The sequence below is a fragment of the Sylvia atricapilla genome, chromosome 3 (assembly GCF_009819655.1).
Source record: "Sylvia atricapilla isolate bSylAtr1 chromosome 3, bSylAtr1.pri, whole genome shotgun sequence".
In the NCBI taxonomy this organism is placed as follows: Eukaryota; Metazoa; Chordata; class Aves; order Passeriformes; family Sylviidae; genus Sylvia; species Sylvia atricapilla.
The window spans coordinates 42,951,848-42,967,474 of record NC_089142.1 but is presented as its reverse complement, the minus strand read 5'-3'; the positions used below and the strand labels follow the sequence as shown (position 1 = coordinate 42,967,474).

General features: G+C 38.0%; 1 protein-coding gene across 3 annotated transcripts in view; it reads left to right on the top strand.

The window, feature by feature from the left end:
* Positions 1–2,019, top strand: part of HACE1 (HECT domain and ankyrin repeat containing E3 ubiquitin protein ligase 1) — a 49,542-nt gene extending 47,523 nt beyond the window's left edge. For all 3 annotated transcript variants that reach the window (XM_066315187.1, XM_066315186.1, XM_066315188.1), the window contains 2 exons: positions 527–640; positions 1,112–2,019. In XM_066315187.1, coding sequence (XP_066171284.1) covers positions 527–640; positions 1,112–1,214 — 217 coding nt within the window. In that variant the 3' untranslated portion in view covers positions 1,215–2,019. The remainder of the gene's footprint in view (positions 1–526; positions 641–1,111) is intronic.
* The last annotated feature ends 13,608 nt before the right edge of the window (positions 2,020–15,627 follow it).

The window sequence follows — 15,627 nt, the reverse complement described above, 5'->3', positions numbered from 1 at the left end:
GAACGATGTGAAGCTGTGTGAGGGAGGTTTAGGTTGGATGTTAGGGGAAGACTCTTCCCCCTAGAAGGTTGGGCACTGGAACAGGTCCCCCAAGGAAGTGGTCGCAACATCAGCCTGACAAAGTTCAAGAAGGATTTGGACAACAGTCTCAGGCACATGGTGTGATCCCTGCAGTATTAGGAGTCAGATTTCAATCCTTGTGGGTCCTTTCCAACTCAGAATATTCTGATTCTATGAACATTCTGCTACAGAAACTGGTGGTAGAAATGAGTCCTTCTTGCAGGCAGAAATATCTTAAATGTCAGTCAAACAATATGATGCGTACTGAAAGTGGACTAATGTGTTACTCAGTCTTGTAATTAAAAGCTTTTAAACAATGAGAATTTTCATATCAGTAGGAAAAGGGGAACTTAAGTAAAAGTAACTGTCAAATTATCCTAAGTAAGAGAGACTTTTCAGTGTAAAGATTGTATTTTTTTGCTGTATAACATTATTGCACTGCTCTAATTTCTGTACATTTTCTCAGTTCCAGGGTGCCTCATGGTGGCTTTGCCCATATAATGGGTGGCAGCGGGTTGCAAAATTTTACCATTGCTGCTGTACCGTATACTGCAAATCTTTTACCAACATCAAGTACATGGTATGTTAACTTCTCCTTAAAATATCTTAAAGCCAGGGCTTTTTCTTGTCAGTCACAGTCAAAAGTGCAGTTCTTTAGGATATTAAAAGGTCAAAAAAAATTTAAACAGTTTCTGCAGTATTCACTCTCCAACATGAAAGTGCTGCCTTTTATCCCAAATGACATTTCATTCCAACATGAAAGTGGTGGGTTTTATCCCAAATGACGTTCATTATGTTTGCTCATTGTTTGCAACTCGAATTTGTCTAATTAAAGGAAGTGAAATAAATAAAGGAATATTCAAGTTATTGTATTACAGATTACTGAAGTGAAAAAACAATGTAATTTCCTACAATGTATTCAAATGCTCAGTGGTACTATAAGTCTGCACAGGCTGTTTTCTTCCATACATGTGATCTCTTTCAGAAATCAGAAATCTTTTCTGTTGAGTTTTTTGATGAACTGTGGTGTCTTGTTTTTTTTTTTTTTCAGTATCAACATGCTCAAGCTACCTGAGTATCCAAGTAAAGAAATCCTGAAAGACAGGCTTCTTGTGGCATTGCACTGTGGAAGCTATGGTTACACAATGGCATAATGAAGTATAGAAAACCCATCTGACTGTTAATGTGCAATTTTGAGTGGCAGAAGTAATTTTGGAAACTGTCAATAGAATAGCATCTTAGATGCTGCAGCCCATTGGCATGGCTGGGCTTCAGAACTGGCACAACCTCATCAGCTTTCTCTCCATTATTGTGTTGTCAAGGTAGCTTTGATACCATCATAACAAACTTCTCAGTATGCTGTATTTTCATTTTTAAAATTACAGATCTGTATGGAAATCAGTTTACATGCTTTTCATTATTACTTCAATCTGAGAAAGTTTGTCAGAATCTCTTTCCACAGTTTATATTTGATTTCCAACTATGTGGTTGAATGACATTTGCATTGCAGTTTACTTTGCACTCAGATGAAATACTGCAAATGAAAAGAATTGTACTTTATGCCTTGTTGCATGTGAAAGTGCCATTTATTTTTGCAGACCACTACAGAAAGTTCAATTGGAATATTGTACAGTAAGACAGAGCTGATGTATTTTCCATTTCTTTGCACAGTAACAGAAAGAAAATTTTATAACTTTTTAGTATTCTAATGTATATAATATGTAAATATTAGACTGTTATGACAGGAAAAAAACCAACAGATTGAGTTTGTCTAGTTTATATTAGAATTTACACTATATTCTACTAAATATTTGAAGTATTTGTGACTTTATAGTCAACTTGCAGTTTAGAATTTGTAAATATTAAGATGTATATCCATTGTTCGAATGGCTTTACTCTTTCCTTAATATAATTGTATGTTCAAAAGGTATTAATTAAATTTTAATATTTTAACCAGAATTGGAATGTGACAAGTTTGTGTGTCTCTGTGAGCAGATTATTTTTTTTCTATCAGGATTTTATTAATCTTTCCATAATTTAAATTGTCATGGAACCAATATTTGAGGAATTATTTTCAAAGTGTATGGATGGACATGAAAAAAATGTGCAAGGGAGTAAATTGTGCTTATGAGGTTAACTGAAAAAACTATGGTAGTTAGAATCTCATGTCAAAATTTATGTATTAGAATTAGAATCTGTTGCACTTATCCAGAAATACACAGCAAGATCTCAGCACATTTGATAAGTAGCTGCACACGTTGGGGTTGACAATGCTGCCCCATCTGCTGTTGAACTGCTTTTCTTGGAACCCTGGGGTAGGCCTATGTTACTGGTTTGATTCATGCTAGGAATGTTTTTTTGTTGTTATGTTTTTTCAGTTGTGGGTGTATTTTTTTTCTTTGTAAATTAATCTCGTCATCCCAGCTTGTCATGCAAATTGGATTCTGTCCAGATGAAAGCAGACAGAAAAAAATGATCCAAAAACGTACCAAATGCTAATGGATGAGCATCAGTTTTATGTCTGCAAGGCTTAAATGATATGAAGAATATCACAGGAAAATATTACAGATCTGAAGAGTTGTTAATTTGGTCATAGAAAACCCACCAAACATGCAAATTTTAAGGTTCAGGTCCACAGCAGAAACTGTTTCCTGCTGATCCCTTGGTGTTTTCCTACACTAAGTGCTAATATGTGTGTAGCCTAAGTTCAGCAGCTGATTTAGGCTGCTTAGGCTGCTGGGTTTTTTTTAGATTTTATTTATTTTAATCTAAAGCATACATAAGCTCTCTGGGAGAGTGAGAGAGAAATCCATGGACCATCTTGTCACGGTAATTTTCCTCTGGTCTAAGCTTTATACATGAACTTGTTAGCTTAATTTCCTTTTTGGTTCTGTTTGTGCACATGTGTAAATGTTGGTTTAAATTCTGAGGCAGAGTCTGTGGCTGTGACAGGAGAAGAATACCAGTTTTAGTTAGTGGAAAGAGCAGACTCTTCCAGCAGAGCAGTCCAGGGAAAGCTGCTTGGCTGTTGTTTCAGTCAATGGGGAGGTGCTGTTCTTTGCCATGCTTGAGGAAGCTTAGGCTACTTGAATAGGTTAGATGTTTGAGGATGTATGGGGTTTAAACATTAAATCCCAGTTACCTTGGATCTTTCAGTTTAGCAAAACTACTTTGTTTTCTTGCACAGCTGGGCTGTGCTTGGTTCCCTGGTTCTATTGCTTATTTTATTATGTGGTTCTGCAAGGTAGATTGATAGAGGGCAGTGTTTTGAGCAGTACGAGGTGTTTGTCAGGCATTGGGATTTGTTTTCTTTATGTAATCTGGGATTTTTTGTCTTTTCTCGAAGGTTTTGCTGTAAATAATATTCGCTAACTGCTATGCAATCTGTGATTTTTTTTTTCCCCCTTTCACATGTTTTATTTACAGTAATATACAGCAGCTTCCAGGATGCCAAAACATTGCATGCTCCTGCAGTGTTCAAAATAAGTCATACTGCAAGGCTGAATGAAGACAAAAAAGAAATCTTTTTTTTTCACTTCTGTATTATAGTGTAGGTGACGACAAGATGAATTTGGTCTCAACCAGTTCACCTAACATGCTTGGCAGCTGGTTTTAAAATGTAAAGGAGAGCAGAGTTTTAATGTTCTCAACAGTTTCCAATGACAGATCTCCCCATTACAGCCTTGCAATGGTAAAGCAGGTTGTTCTTGTTGCCTCTGTGCCCCACGTTAGTCATGTCCCCTATGATGTATCTTGTAGGATTCCTTGTAATGTTTGCACTACTTACCCCCCCTAACAGAATGAAATACCTCTAAAATCCTCCTGAAATAAGAAAGCTTGATGTAAATAGGTAGATAATAGAAGAGAGCTATTGATAATGGACTCCTGGTATAATAGCAACCTTGTTATTGCTTGTTTTGAAAAGAGTTTTTTCCTGCTGAAACTGAACAGTGTTGTTGACTGCAGCTGACCATGTGAAGTTAAGCAGGATTTAATTACTGCAATGAAAGACTGGTTTTAGGACACCTGTGTCCTATTAGCAACAGGGTATGAAAAGCCTGTTGAGAAACTATAACTTAATATAGCTTATAGTTTAGGGTGGTTAATTGGTTTATGTTTGTTCTCTCCCACTGTGCCAGAACAAGGCAGGGTGAGTGTTTTATCTTGGAAAGAACAGAACAGATGTCTTGTCAGATCATAGATCATGAGTGCTCATTAGCTTTTATTATCTTTATGAAAAGTTAGATAGCAAAGCCTAGTTTTTGATGCTTGAAAATGTGTTGTGCATCTAATGTTGCAAAACAATTAAAACCATAAACTGTGAAATGCAGCTTAATGACTTCTACTGTATGTTCCACAGTCAAATGAAATTGAAAATGAAATGAGAGGAAGATGGTGGTTGGCCTGAATTTTCCCCATACTTGGAGAATTTCACACGCACAGTAAAAAAAAAAAAATTAGAATCACCTGTGCTTTAGAAAAGTTATGGGCGAGTCAGTAGTTTATGCAGCTATTATTACTGAGAAATTTTAGCAAGTCCATAGAAGAGTATTTGTCTAGTTAAGAAGTAAAATCAGTGAACTATGAAACTGATGCTAAGAACCAGGGCTTTAAATCAACTAGATTAAACCTCCTCAGGGATTTTTGGGTTGTAAAGATAAGTGCGTTTCAAGTCAGAACATCTGTTTTTATCCAGACTTACTATAGATAATCATACAGACAAGAGACAAGATAGATAGACAAGGGACTGTGATACATGTTTTATAGACACACGTGTCAATTCAACAACATTTTTACACTCTAAGGACACTAACAGAGTTAATGTACTTCTGTGAGGCTTGCTGTTGTTTAGAGGCAGTAGGAATCACACCACATAAGGAAGCCTAGTGTAAGGTTACTGACTTCATCTTAGGTTAATTACTGGGTAGTTTCATTTAAAAATAGCTCTATGCAATTAGGTAGATTGAAACATTTCTAATTATGTGTTTAAAACAGTATTTCTGGTTTCAGTTTTAAGAATCTGCATACAATTCAAACTAATAGAATATATTAATGAAAATGGAATTACGATAGACTGCACCTTTAGTTTGGGTTTCAAACGAGAGTTATTGCATGTCTTTCCATAAATGGCATATAATTTAATTGGAGAACATTATTTTTTAAATGCTCACTTAACATGTTTGAAATGCTACAGATTAGGCTGAAAACACCACTAAGGCGGCCTGCAGTGGTCCACTGAAATATTTTCTCTGAAATCAAAGTCGTTTGTGTGTCAATCATTTGTGTGTTAAAAAGTCTCTCATCAGAGGCACTTTGGTCTCCTTATTTTATTAATTGCTTTATATCTAGAGATTTTCTTTTGTATGAGAACCCTCCCAGATTTTTCCTGACCTTTTTCTCTGAATGTAACATGCAACCATTGGTAGGAGTAGCAAATGACATCCCTAAATTTGTGTCAGGGTTTTTCCCATGGGAAATTGTTTTAAAAAATAAAATATGCTGATATGATTGGAAACTGGTTAATGCCAAAAGAGCAGAAGTTGAGCAGAAGTACAAATGCTGAAGGGAAGTGTCCCTGAGGTCGCTGTTTGCAGCTGCATATACTTGCTGCATTAAGTGCTTGTGACATTCTGTGCCAAGAGTTCAACTATTCAGTTTCATACAACACCAAGTGATTCATTGGGATTATTAGGATACTCCTGGGATAGCTTTGCCATACTGATTGCCTCTGACATACCAGTTTGCTTAGATTAAAAAGCAATTGTTGCTGTCTAGTCAAATTTATAACCCCTGATAAAAGGAAACTGAACCCTAGCGCTGTCCAGTATATAAAAACACCTTTGGTGTACAAATTACATGGATTGGAAAGAAAACTGAATACTTGAAGAATGATACTAGTTAACATGCATAGGGCAAAGATTTCACAGGTATCTAATAGACAGCTTTTCTGTGCTAGTAAGTTAATTCTGATGTATTTAGGTCAGTGTATAAGCACTATTTCAGATTAATTCTTCTAATTGCTGTCTTTATTTCTACAAAGTAATGCAGCTATTGATTGGTATTTGGATGGCTGTGGATGTTACAACAGCATGGCTTTTCAGTGTACGCCAGCTAAAAGATGGGATTGTACTATGGGGAATCTAAATTTTGTATTAGATCAGGTCTGGAGAGGTGGCCTGGAGACAACTACTGTGCTTTACCCCTGATTTGTGGGACATATTAGTGATGCTCTTAGGTGTAGGACCATAAGCAAGAAAAAAGAGGAAATAAATAGTAGAGGCACACTTCTGAAAGTGAAGAGTATTTTCAGGAAAGAGGTGAGTCGTGTCCTGAGTATAAATGTGGAAAACAGGGGTGTTTGGAGAACAGATATGTCAGGGAAAAGTGCCTGGGCCTCCTAAAGATACAATCCTTTTTTCTTCCCTGCCTGGTCTGAAGGCTGCAATCTGCTCCCACTGACTGGGAAGACTGGTTTGGCTCAGCCAGGGAGGTTGCTGGAGTGTGGTGGATTTTCTATGTTTAATGCTCAGAATGAGCCTACTGCTGACTTGTCATTTTGGTATATCCACCCCCACCCCATGCCTTAAGGTAGATTTTTTGGCAGTGTTTGCTAAAGCAAGTTAGGCTCCTGCTGAAAGGGCATCACTTCAAATTCTATGTCACAAGGGGCTCCCTTCTGTGCAGGTGAGATGCTCCCCATTAAGCACAGTGGCTGTGCTTATGAGTAGCTGCTGTAATGTGTCTCCAGTTTAGGAAAATTCTAAATGTAAACTCCATGGGCAGGACACATGAGGGTTAATAGTCATATCTGTGCTTTTGGTCCTTAGCACCTTGACAGAATTTGAAAATGCACCTTATTTATGTTGTATATTTGTTTTGGAAATAGTCTCTGTGTGTCTTTGTTTAGGTTGTGGTTCTTTGTGGAAATGTTTTTATTTTAGGGTATTTAGAATATCCATCCTCAGTATTGACTAGATTGTGGCAATTTAAGAACTGTCTTAGACCAGAGAAACATACTTTCAGTCTTTGCTATTCATTAGAGTTTCTGTGTATTGTGTGACAATTTCCTGTGTCTTCACTGGTAACGTTACCAGAGGAATGGACTGAAATAATAGAAACGTATGAGTGAATAACTGTGATAAACTTCAATGTAAAACTGTGCGTTCTATAAGCTGCATTAATACTTAGGTTTAAATTGTCTAAAAAAGTTCATCAGTGTCTAATTGCAGCTCATAGCAGTGTGCACTTTGTATGTGTGTGTGTAAATGCCAGAAGAAAAGGTTTTTCTTAAGGTCTTTTACAGAAAAAAAAAAAAAAAGAAAAAAATACCTTTGACCATGTTTTGCCCTGCTGGCCTGTAAGTTTTGTTTCTGCTTGTCTCTCTGTCTTGTTTCCAGTACCAAGCTTCTCGGTTACTCAGTCTTGAGTGGTTTGATGTGAGTTCACCAGGGGCTTTTGCTTTGTCATGTATCTTTGTAGTTAACAGACAGCAAAGTTCAGTGGACAGGCAGATGACAGGGAGACTGCTGCAGCTCATATTTGATGTCTGCGTCTGCCACTGACGCCCTTTGTAACCTCAGTGAATCCCTTCATGTCTCTGTATGTAGGCTGTGCTATTGCAGTTAGACTGTAAACTTCTGAGGGAAGGAGACAGCCTCTGTGTGTCTGTGTGACACTGTGCAGAGCAGATGAGTTTGGCAGGCATTATGTGGAAGTATCCAGACATAGTGTCTGTGTTTTTACCCAGGGTTTAGTTCTGTTCCTTGGGGACCATCCTTAAATGGGGTCTCAGGAGTGTGCTTGCTCTTCTGTCACACCCATCCTGCTGAGCCTTTCTGGCAGCTGGAGCAAACTGGAGCAGTTGGCTGTCATAAAGGAAACATCGGTATCTTGAAAATGCTGTTTCGTGCTCACCAGTCACAATTTTTGAAAATGGTAACAGAAGGGCTTGGGATCAACCAAAATTTCTCCAAGGCTTGCCTCTGCTTCATTTTCTTGTCCTCCTCTGTCACCATGACTGTATGCTTTGTAAAGTGTGGGGGAATATCTTCATTCTTGTGGTCTGTCTGGAAAGCAGTCATGTCTGATGACCAGTGAACTGGTGGGGATGCTCCATATGGGTGGGACTCAGGTGCTTTAACTTGCCCTACAAGCACCATCTTGTCAGGATCCTTCATAGCCTTGATGCTCGAGGCTTTCACACCTGGACACTGATGGTCTGAATGGAGAGGTGCTTCTGATAAGGCAGAAAATCCCCATGATTTAATGTTGATTCCTTAACTTTCAGATAAATAAGGATCTAAGCATTGCTTTTTGGTTTGTGACAAAGTTGAAAAGTTGTTTTAAAGCCGTAGGAGTTATCCTATGGCAAATCTTACTTTCTCTTTAAGGCAGAGGTGAATTTAATTTTCAGAAGCCTTGATAGTGAGTGTCATGCTCCTCTTATTTGGGTCTGTTTCTGTATCTGTTCAACATCATCTGGCAACTTTTGTCCCAAGGCTAACCACCTAAAGTTAAACCCATCCCAAAAGTCATCCCATCTTGTGTTGATCCTACCTTTTTTCTATATGTACAAGCTCTCACTAGTGCAATCTATTTTAGAGACTGCATTTTATTTCTGTTATGTGGAGACTCTAATCTGGATCTTCAATATGTATTTGCAATGAATATGATTTTTGGTTTAATAAAATAAACCAGTGCACTTGTATCTTTGTAAGATGAGCAGTTATGTCCATGAAAAGACATTAGATGTGTGTTTGAAGTGGATGGCACTTAAAGAAAGACTCAACAATTTGAGGAACAAGGGTGGGGAATTCCTTGATTTTTCCAGAAGTGTGCTATTCTCTTCATCCAGAGTGCCGTCCTCCAGCTCTACAGAGATGCTGCTTTTCTAGAACATACCTTATTTTTACTGTGGCTGTGGAATATTAGATCTTTCAATTCCATGCAATTGCCTTCCCCTTCAGACTTCACAGCATCAGGAAGGCTTCTGAGCAGGATGGAACACAGGATAGGAAGCAGTAAACCAGCAAAGAATCTGAAGGTCTCTAATTTTGAGGGTGACACATAGTTACATGGTGATTTATGCCAAGCATCAACTACTACTATCCCTCAAAAAAAGTGCCAAGTTCCTAAAATATTTCCGTTGATTTTGCTGCCTTAGGAAAGCTATTTACTCTGATCCTGGACCATAAAGCTTTGCTAGTTCAGTATGTCTGAACCTGCTTAAGTAAGGGAACTTAATTATTTTGACATTTTTATCTGATTTCAATCTTTGTAGGATACCAGGTCTTCCAACTGCCAAAGGCCAAACTAAATGTGGGATATCCCATTCATCAGACTCATGTAAATTGGTGGGTAAGGTAAGGTATTTATTCAGAAACCTTTGCTGAGATTACAAGGGCTTTTAACTTTGGGACTTAGACATAATTTTTATCAAAGATTTGTTTAAGAAAATGGTCTTTTGCTTGTAAATTGGTATAAGTTTCTGGAATGGGAGGATCATACAACATGCCTCTAATGAATAATATTTAATACAGAGTTAATTAGTCCAAATCCTCTTTCCTCTAATGAATTTAGTGTTTGTATGTTAGCCTTTTTTGGTAGACAGCTGTCTGTGGGAGGTATGAATCTGACCTTTGAATAATGTGCCTCATCATTTCCTCACATTTTTGATTTCTTTTTATTGCCAAACTGCCGAATTTATGTTCTGAGGAGTGATCTATCTAAGTCTTTACTGAATTCAGGTAGTATAAATAAGGACACTTGCCTTTAAGGAGCCTTCTCTCTCTTTAGATTCTCTTTCTCCATGTGTAAGTCTACCTTGAAATAGAAAACGTCTGCCCTACACTGCTTTTTTCTTATGTGGTCTTGAGGAGTTCTTAAAAATCTGAATTTTGGAGGAGCATGTGTTTCTGCTTATGTTGTCCTAAGACGATATTTCCTCTTTATTGCTGGATCTCAGTTGTGGTAGGAAAGGACTTATCAGCAGTCTCCAGAGAAATCCTCAATGTCTTGATAAGACATTTCTTCTGCTACTTATCACAATGTACCTAGGGCAAACTGGGGAAGAAGTTTCCACGGAAATGTGGTGTGCACAGGCTGCTGAATACATCATCTCTTTGTTTCAGAGCTGGGGCTGCAAACATCACTCAAATGTGTCAGTAAAACAGCTTTACTTTAAAGAGGATGAAATTAATGTCTTGAGGGAGAAGCCTGATGGGCAAACAAAGAGAATATAAAAACTGTCGAGGCCTCTTTGGATGCATCGACAAGAACAGGCTCCTTTCATTTCTAATTGTTTGCAAAAACTGCAGGAGGGCTGCTGCAATGCTCACCTGAGGCTTGCCAGCTTTGGGATGTGCTTCCCCTTTCTCTCCAGCCTTGGTGGCTGCAGCTGCCCTTCTCTTTCTTTTGCTGTTTCGTTTCTCTCCTCTCTCCCTGGTTTTCTGTTGACAGGGAGAATTATGCTTCCATTTGTTGCAAAGAAAGCAGGTCAAAAAGAAAGAGCTCTGTTTTGTGGAAACACTTTAGCTATATTTTTTGCTCGGCATCAAATGTTATTTAGTTCATGCCACTAGAACAACCAGCAGTCTGAGATGTGCTCCACCATAGCCCCTTCAGCTGACTCCTATTGCTTGTTTTTGTGTGGATGAGTCTGCTCTCCCTGCACATACACCAAGCACATGCCTGTGCCAGCCTTGAAAAATGTTAACCATAAATTTTCCTTTAGCTTTCACAGCTATTTCCATTTTTCATTAGCAGCTCTGATTATTGGGACAGATGCTTTAAAGGTTGGCACATACTAGAAAATGTGGCAAGGAAGATTATGGTGATGTCAGAGGAGACTCTGAGACCCTTGTCATAGGAGTAAAACCAGGAAAGTTTAATACAAATTAACTCTGAACAGTTAATGAAAGTCAGCTAAAATTAAACTCGAGGCAGCAGTCACTTAAAAAGCTGTTTGCTCCAATCTTGCTGTGCTCTTGGTGGTATTCAATCCTTACACCGTGTGTCCCAGCTGAACTTAAAAGGTGACATTATCCTTCCCACCCCACAGCCTCTCCCAAAGAAACAGCTTTGTGGTAAGTGTTCTGACTGTCATTCCTGTGAGAAAAATCTAATTACTACACAGAATATATCCATAGCAAGCATGGGTGTGTTTTTTTGGTTTGATGTTCTTGTGTTTATTTTCTAATGTAAATTTCATCCAACTGAAATTGGATCCATCTTACCTCAAACCTGATAAGCCAAGGTGATTCCTTGTGCTACCTGGATTTTGATTTGACTGCAAAGGTGGTATGAATTGAGTGGTGTTGCCCTGGCCCTGTGGCCTTGAACACTCTGCCTAATGCAAATCCTAATATGTGGATGTGTAAGAGTTTTCTGTGTTTTCTGCTGTGTAACCGTGCAGGCAGTATTTCTGATCTGAGCACTGACCAGTTCTGTTTGATGTGCTCAGTGAGATGGTAACAACAGTAGATAAGATTCAAAAAACCAATGGGACAGGTCTATCTAAACCTTACAGGGCCCGTGGGTTCTTCTTGGAAAGCAAAGCCCATAAAATTTATTGATGCTGCAGTTACATTCTTGTGCTTCCTACCACTACCCACCCTGGAGTTCTATTGTTGGACATAAAATTAAGTTATTTTGTCGCCTATGGATATTAATTTTAACTTAAGCATAGTAAATTTAATGCAGAGATATTTACTTACTGTAAATTTGCCTCCCATGAAACAAAGGGGCACTAACTTTGCAGACTTATGTAAAGGGAATCTGTTTCTGTTAAAAATAATGGAAACTAGAGGTTAGGACGTCTTGTAGATTAAGTATATATACTAGGAATCAATAAATGTTTTATTAGTGCCTGGAGATTGTTTAACTGTAAAGGACTTAAAAAAATCCAATTGCTATAAAAAGATAAAAATGTTAACCACCTGCTTCACTTTCATTTAAAATATTGTGTTTAATTTCTTCTTTGTAGGTAACCAGTTTCTATTACTTTGCTGTAATGTTTGGGCTTGGAAGAAAGTGGCTTTAAATTACAGCTTTTATTTATTCAAATGTATTGTTGGCATCACAGGTTTTACAGTTCCTATTAGAAGTTTGAAAAATATTTCTTGCTGCATTGAAAGAGAACAAAATTCAATTTAGAAGTATAATTTCCTACCACTGAGACACTCCATAACTTGGGTGAGATTAATAGAGCCTTATGACAGAGGCTTGATTTAAAGCAAGAGATTAACACTGCTTTATCAGCCCATACCACAAGTGAATTAGCTCAAGAAATCTGTTTGAAGTTGCTGAGTTGTCTGTTAGAAAAAGGTCTCTGGATATTTATTTGATCACTGCTGAGTACTTGCTATAGGTTTGTCTATCTGACAACACAGGAACAAACTTCACACAAGCCATGCTTATTTTACAGTAGCACGTTTTATGTTATTCTTTGTTATCCCACAGGAACATGGAGTGCTTTGGAGGTCACCTATTGGCTCAGGGGGATCATTTCTAATAAACTAAGTTCAAATTATCAAACAGAATTCCAGTGATGTTCTGATTTCATTGATATATCGAGGACAAAAAAGACCAAAAACGCTTAAGTGGTATTTTAATTGGAAAGATTCTTTCCCTACAGTTGTTGTAAATCTCTTTTTTTTATCAGCAAAAGAAGCCTCGTTTCCTGTCTTACATATAAAAGTGTTTATCTTTGTAGTACATTAAAGGTGTTTAGAAGGTGGGCCTGACAGGCTGGTAGGTATATGGACATACACAACTAACAGAGGGAACTGGGAGCTAATGTGCCAGGGCTGCAGCTGACCACTGGTCCAGGTTGGCATTCCAGCTCAGCTTCTGATATAAATTATATCAGCATCAAATGAGGGAAGGGAAGAAAAAAAAAAAAAAAAAAAAAAAAAAAAAAAAAAAAAAAAAGAGAGAGAAAAAAGAAAAAAAGTCTGGAGCCCTCCATCCTCCATTTCTGTCATTTGACACCTGTGCTCTCTGTATCTGAAGATACAGACACCAAATTAACTGGCAGTCCTTAAGATCCTGTATGCTTTATTTGGAGTAAAGGAGAAATTGTGTCAGGTGCATAAATAAATGTAATGTATGTGCCCCTGTGTATGCACAAGATCTGTGTGTATGCATGCTTTTTCCTCCAGTACCTTTCAGTTCTCTTGGAAAAATGTCTGAAGCAGCTGTTCTTGTAAATTCAGCTAGTTCAAAATGAGGTCTGCATGATTTTGTGTAACTTTTAGTTTTTTATTTATCCTAGATTTATAGCATCTAGGGTTGTCTTTCTAAAGCGCTTTTTTAAAATAGTGTTTTGCCATGCTGGCTGTGCAAATGAGTCTTCAGAATTGTCCTTCTAACATACAGATTGGATGATTGTCACAATGATACGGTTTTTACACCAAGCTTGAATTTGTTTAGCCACAATAAGGTAATATATAGAAGTATATTCTCAAATGTAGAGGTAAATGGAAAAAGTAGCATTTTGTATGCACTAGGTATGCAATGACAAATACTTAAAAAGTGTCTTTTCTGGATATCTCAAACAGCATCTTGTTTCTTTGGTACAGATAAGAATTAACAAGGCTGGTATGGTGTGTACATTTTGCTGGTGTGAATATGGGCATTTCACAGAGCTGAAAGAGTGTACTTGTGGTGTGCAGACAGAAGTGTGGATGGGAGAGCAGCATTTATATGCAAACAGCTTGAAGCCTGTTTGTGAGACTTGTCTTAGGGAAGAGGGAAGGGGAAAGTCCTTTCTGCATCCAGGCAGGAGCAGAGGACTTTTCTCCATGCCTGCAGCATGGGCACGAAGTTCTGCTCATCATGGTGAAGTACCAAACCGATATCATAATCTGCAGCTTGGGAGTTGGGACAGCAAACTGATTTAAAGGGGCTGACTCAGCAATAGAAGAAAGCTAAAAAAGAAATGCTGAGTTAGGCAGATGATCAGAGACATAAGACCTGAGCAATAAAGGACAGGTACCTGAGAAAATATTGTCCTTATTTGTTTCCACTTTAGGATTTCTCCAAACTTTTTGATTGGCTTCAGCAAAGGCTTGACCTACCTTGGCTGAAGTCGGCCACAGTCTCTGAATGCTGCAAGAAGCAGGTGACAGCTATGTCTATCTTGACAGGGTTTCCACATCTGTTTCTCTTGTTGAGCTCCCACACAGCCAGGTTTACCCCCGTGCAAAGGGCAAAGAGACAAAGCCCTGTTACCTCGGGAATGTTATGGTCAGTAACTGGAGGCGTTACTTTGTGAGCTCCCGAGGTTTCCTCTGTGCTCGGTTCCGAGGGGCTCCCCCTCCCCCGTGTGCCATCAAGGAAAGCGGTCGCCATCTGGTCCAAAGTGTTTGTAAAGTTCATCTCTGCAATAAATGTCACCCTACAGGAATATAAACGGGCTGTTGCTCTGTGCTCACACCAGTATGCCAAAAACTTGGAGTTTATTAATGTGAGTAAAATTAAAATGGATATTTTCCAGCAGAAACTGCCTTGTCAGAGCACTGGCTGTGATGCTGTTGGGGACACCTCTGACTTGCTGTGGTGCCCACTGAGCCTTTTTTTTTTGCTTGTAGGCAGAATGAGAAAACTGCTTGCTTTACACTAGTTTCAATCTGAACATAGTGGTCTATGCATATGTTCTCTTCTAACTTTTTGTATGGGAGGCCACAATATTTCTGAACTATTTCTAGTTCAGAATACCTATTTCTGAACTATTAAAATACATTTTCCAGAAAGACTGTCAGCAAAGAGAATTGAAGGTCTGCCTTTTTCTTTATAAATGTGTTTTAAGAGTTAGCAGAGACAATGTATTAAAATCTTACAATTGACATGTAACTTGAATTTATTTGGCTTCAACTGATGGCAACTTGACCACTGAGTTAAAAATTCCTTCTGTAAGGTGTGCTTTCCATGTCCATGGCACTTAGACGCCATGGCCCAAACCTTTTTTACTTCTAGTTAAGACTTGAGACTTTTAAATGATTTGAGATTTGTGCTCAGTATTGTGGAATACTCTTCAATATTGAGAAGGCATACTTTATTACTTTATTTCACAACTTCCAGTTTAGCTGGGTTTGGTGGTTTTCTGTTTGTATGGTTTGTTTGTGGGTTGAGTGGTGGGTTTTTTTTTTTTTTTTTTTTTTTTTTTTTTTTTGGTTTGGTTTTTTTTTTTTTTTTTTTTTTTTTTTTTTTTGTTTTTGTTTTTGTTTCCCAGACTATGGACATGGGAGTTATAGCTAGTATCTGAATATTAAATAGTTATGAAAATTAATTATATGAATATAGATAAACAGAAATTCCAATGAGAAGCATGAAAGAAGGAGAATTTTTTACTTATCATCTCTGAAGCCAGACTCTCAATCAAGTGTTTGTGCAAGTACATAAACAGCATGGGAAAAAATTAGAAGGAATTTGAAGTCCATATGCAGCTGCATACCTGTGTCACTGGAATAGCAAAAATGTGCTGAGCTGGTTTGCATGACTGGATCTAGTGAAGGGCTCTGCATCCATCCAAAGATAGGCTGGGAGAGTGATCCTTAACTGACATGG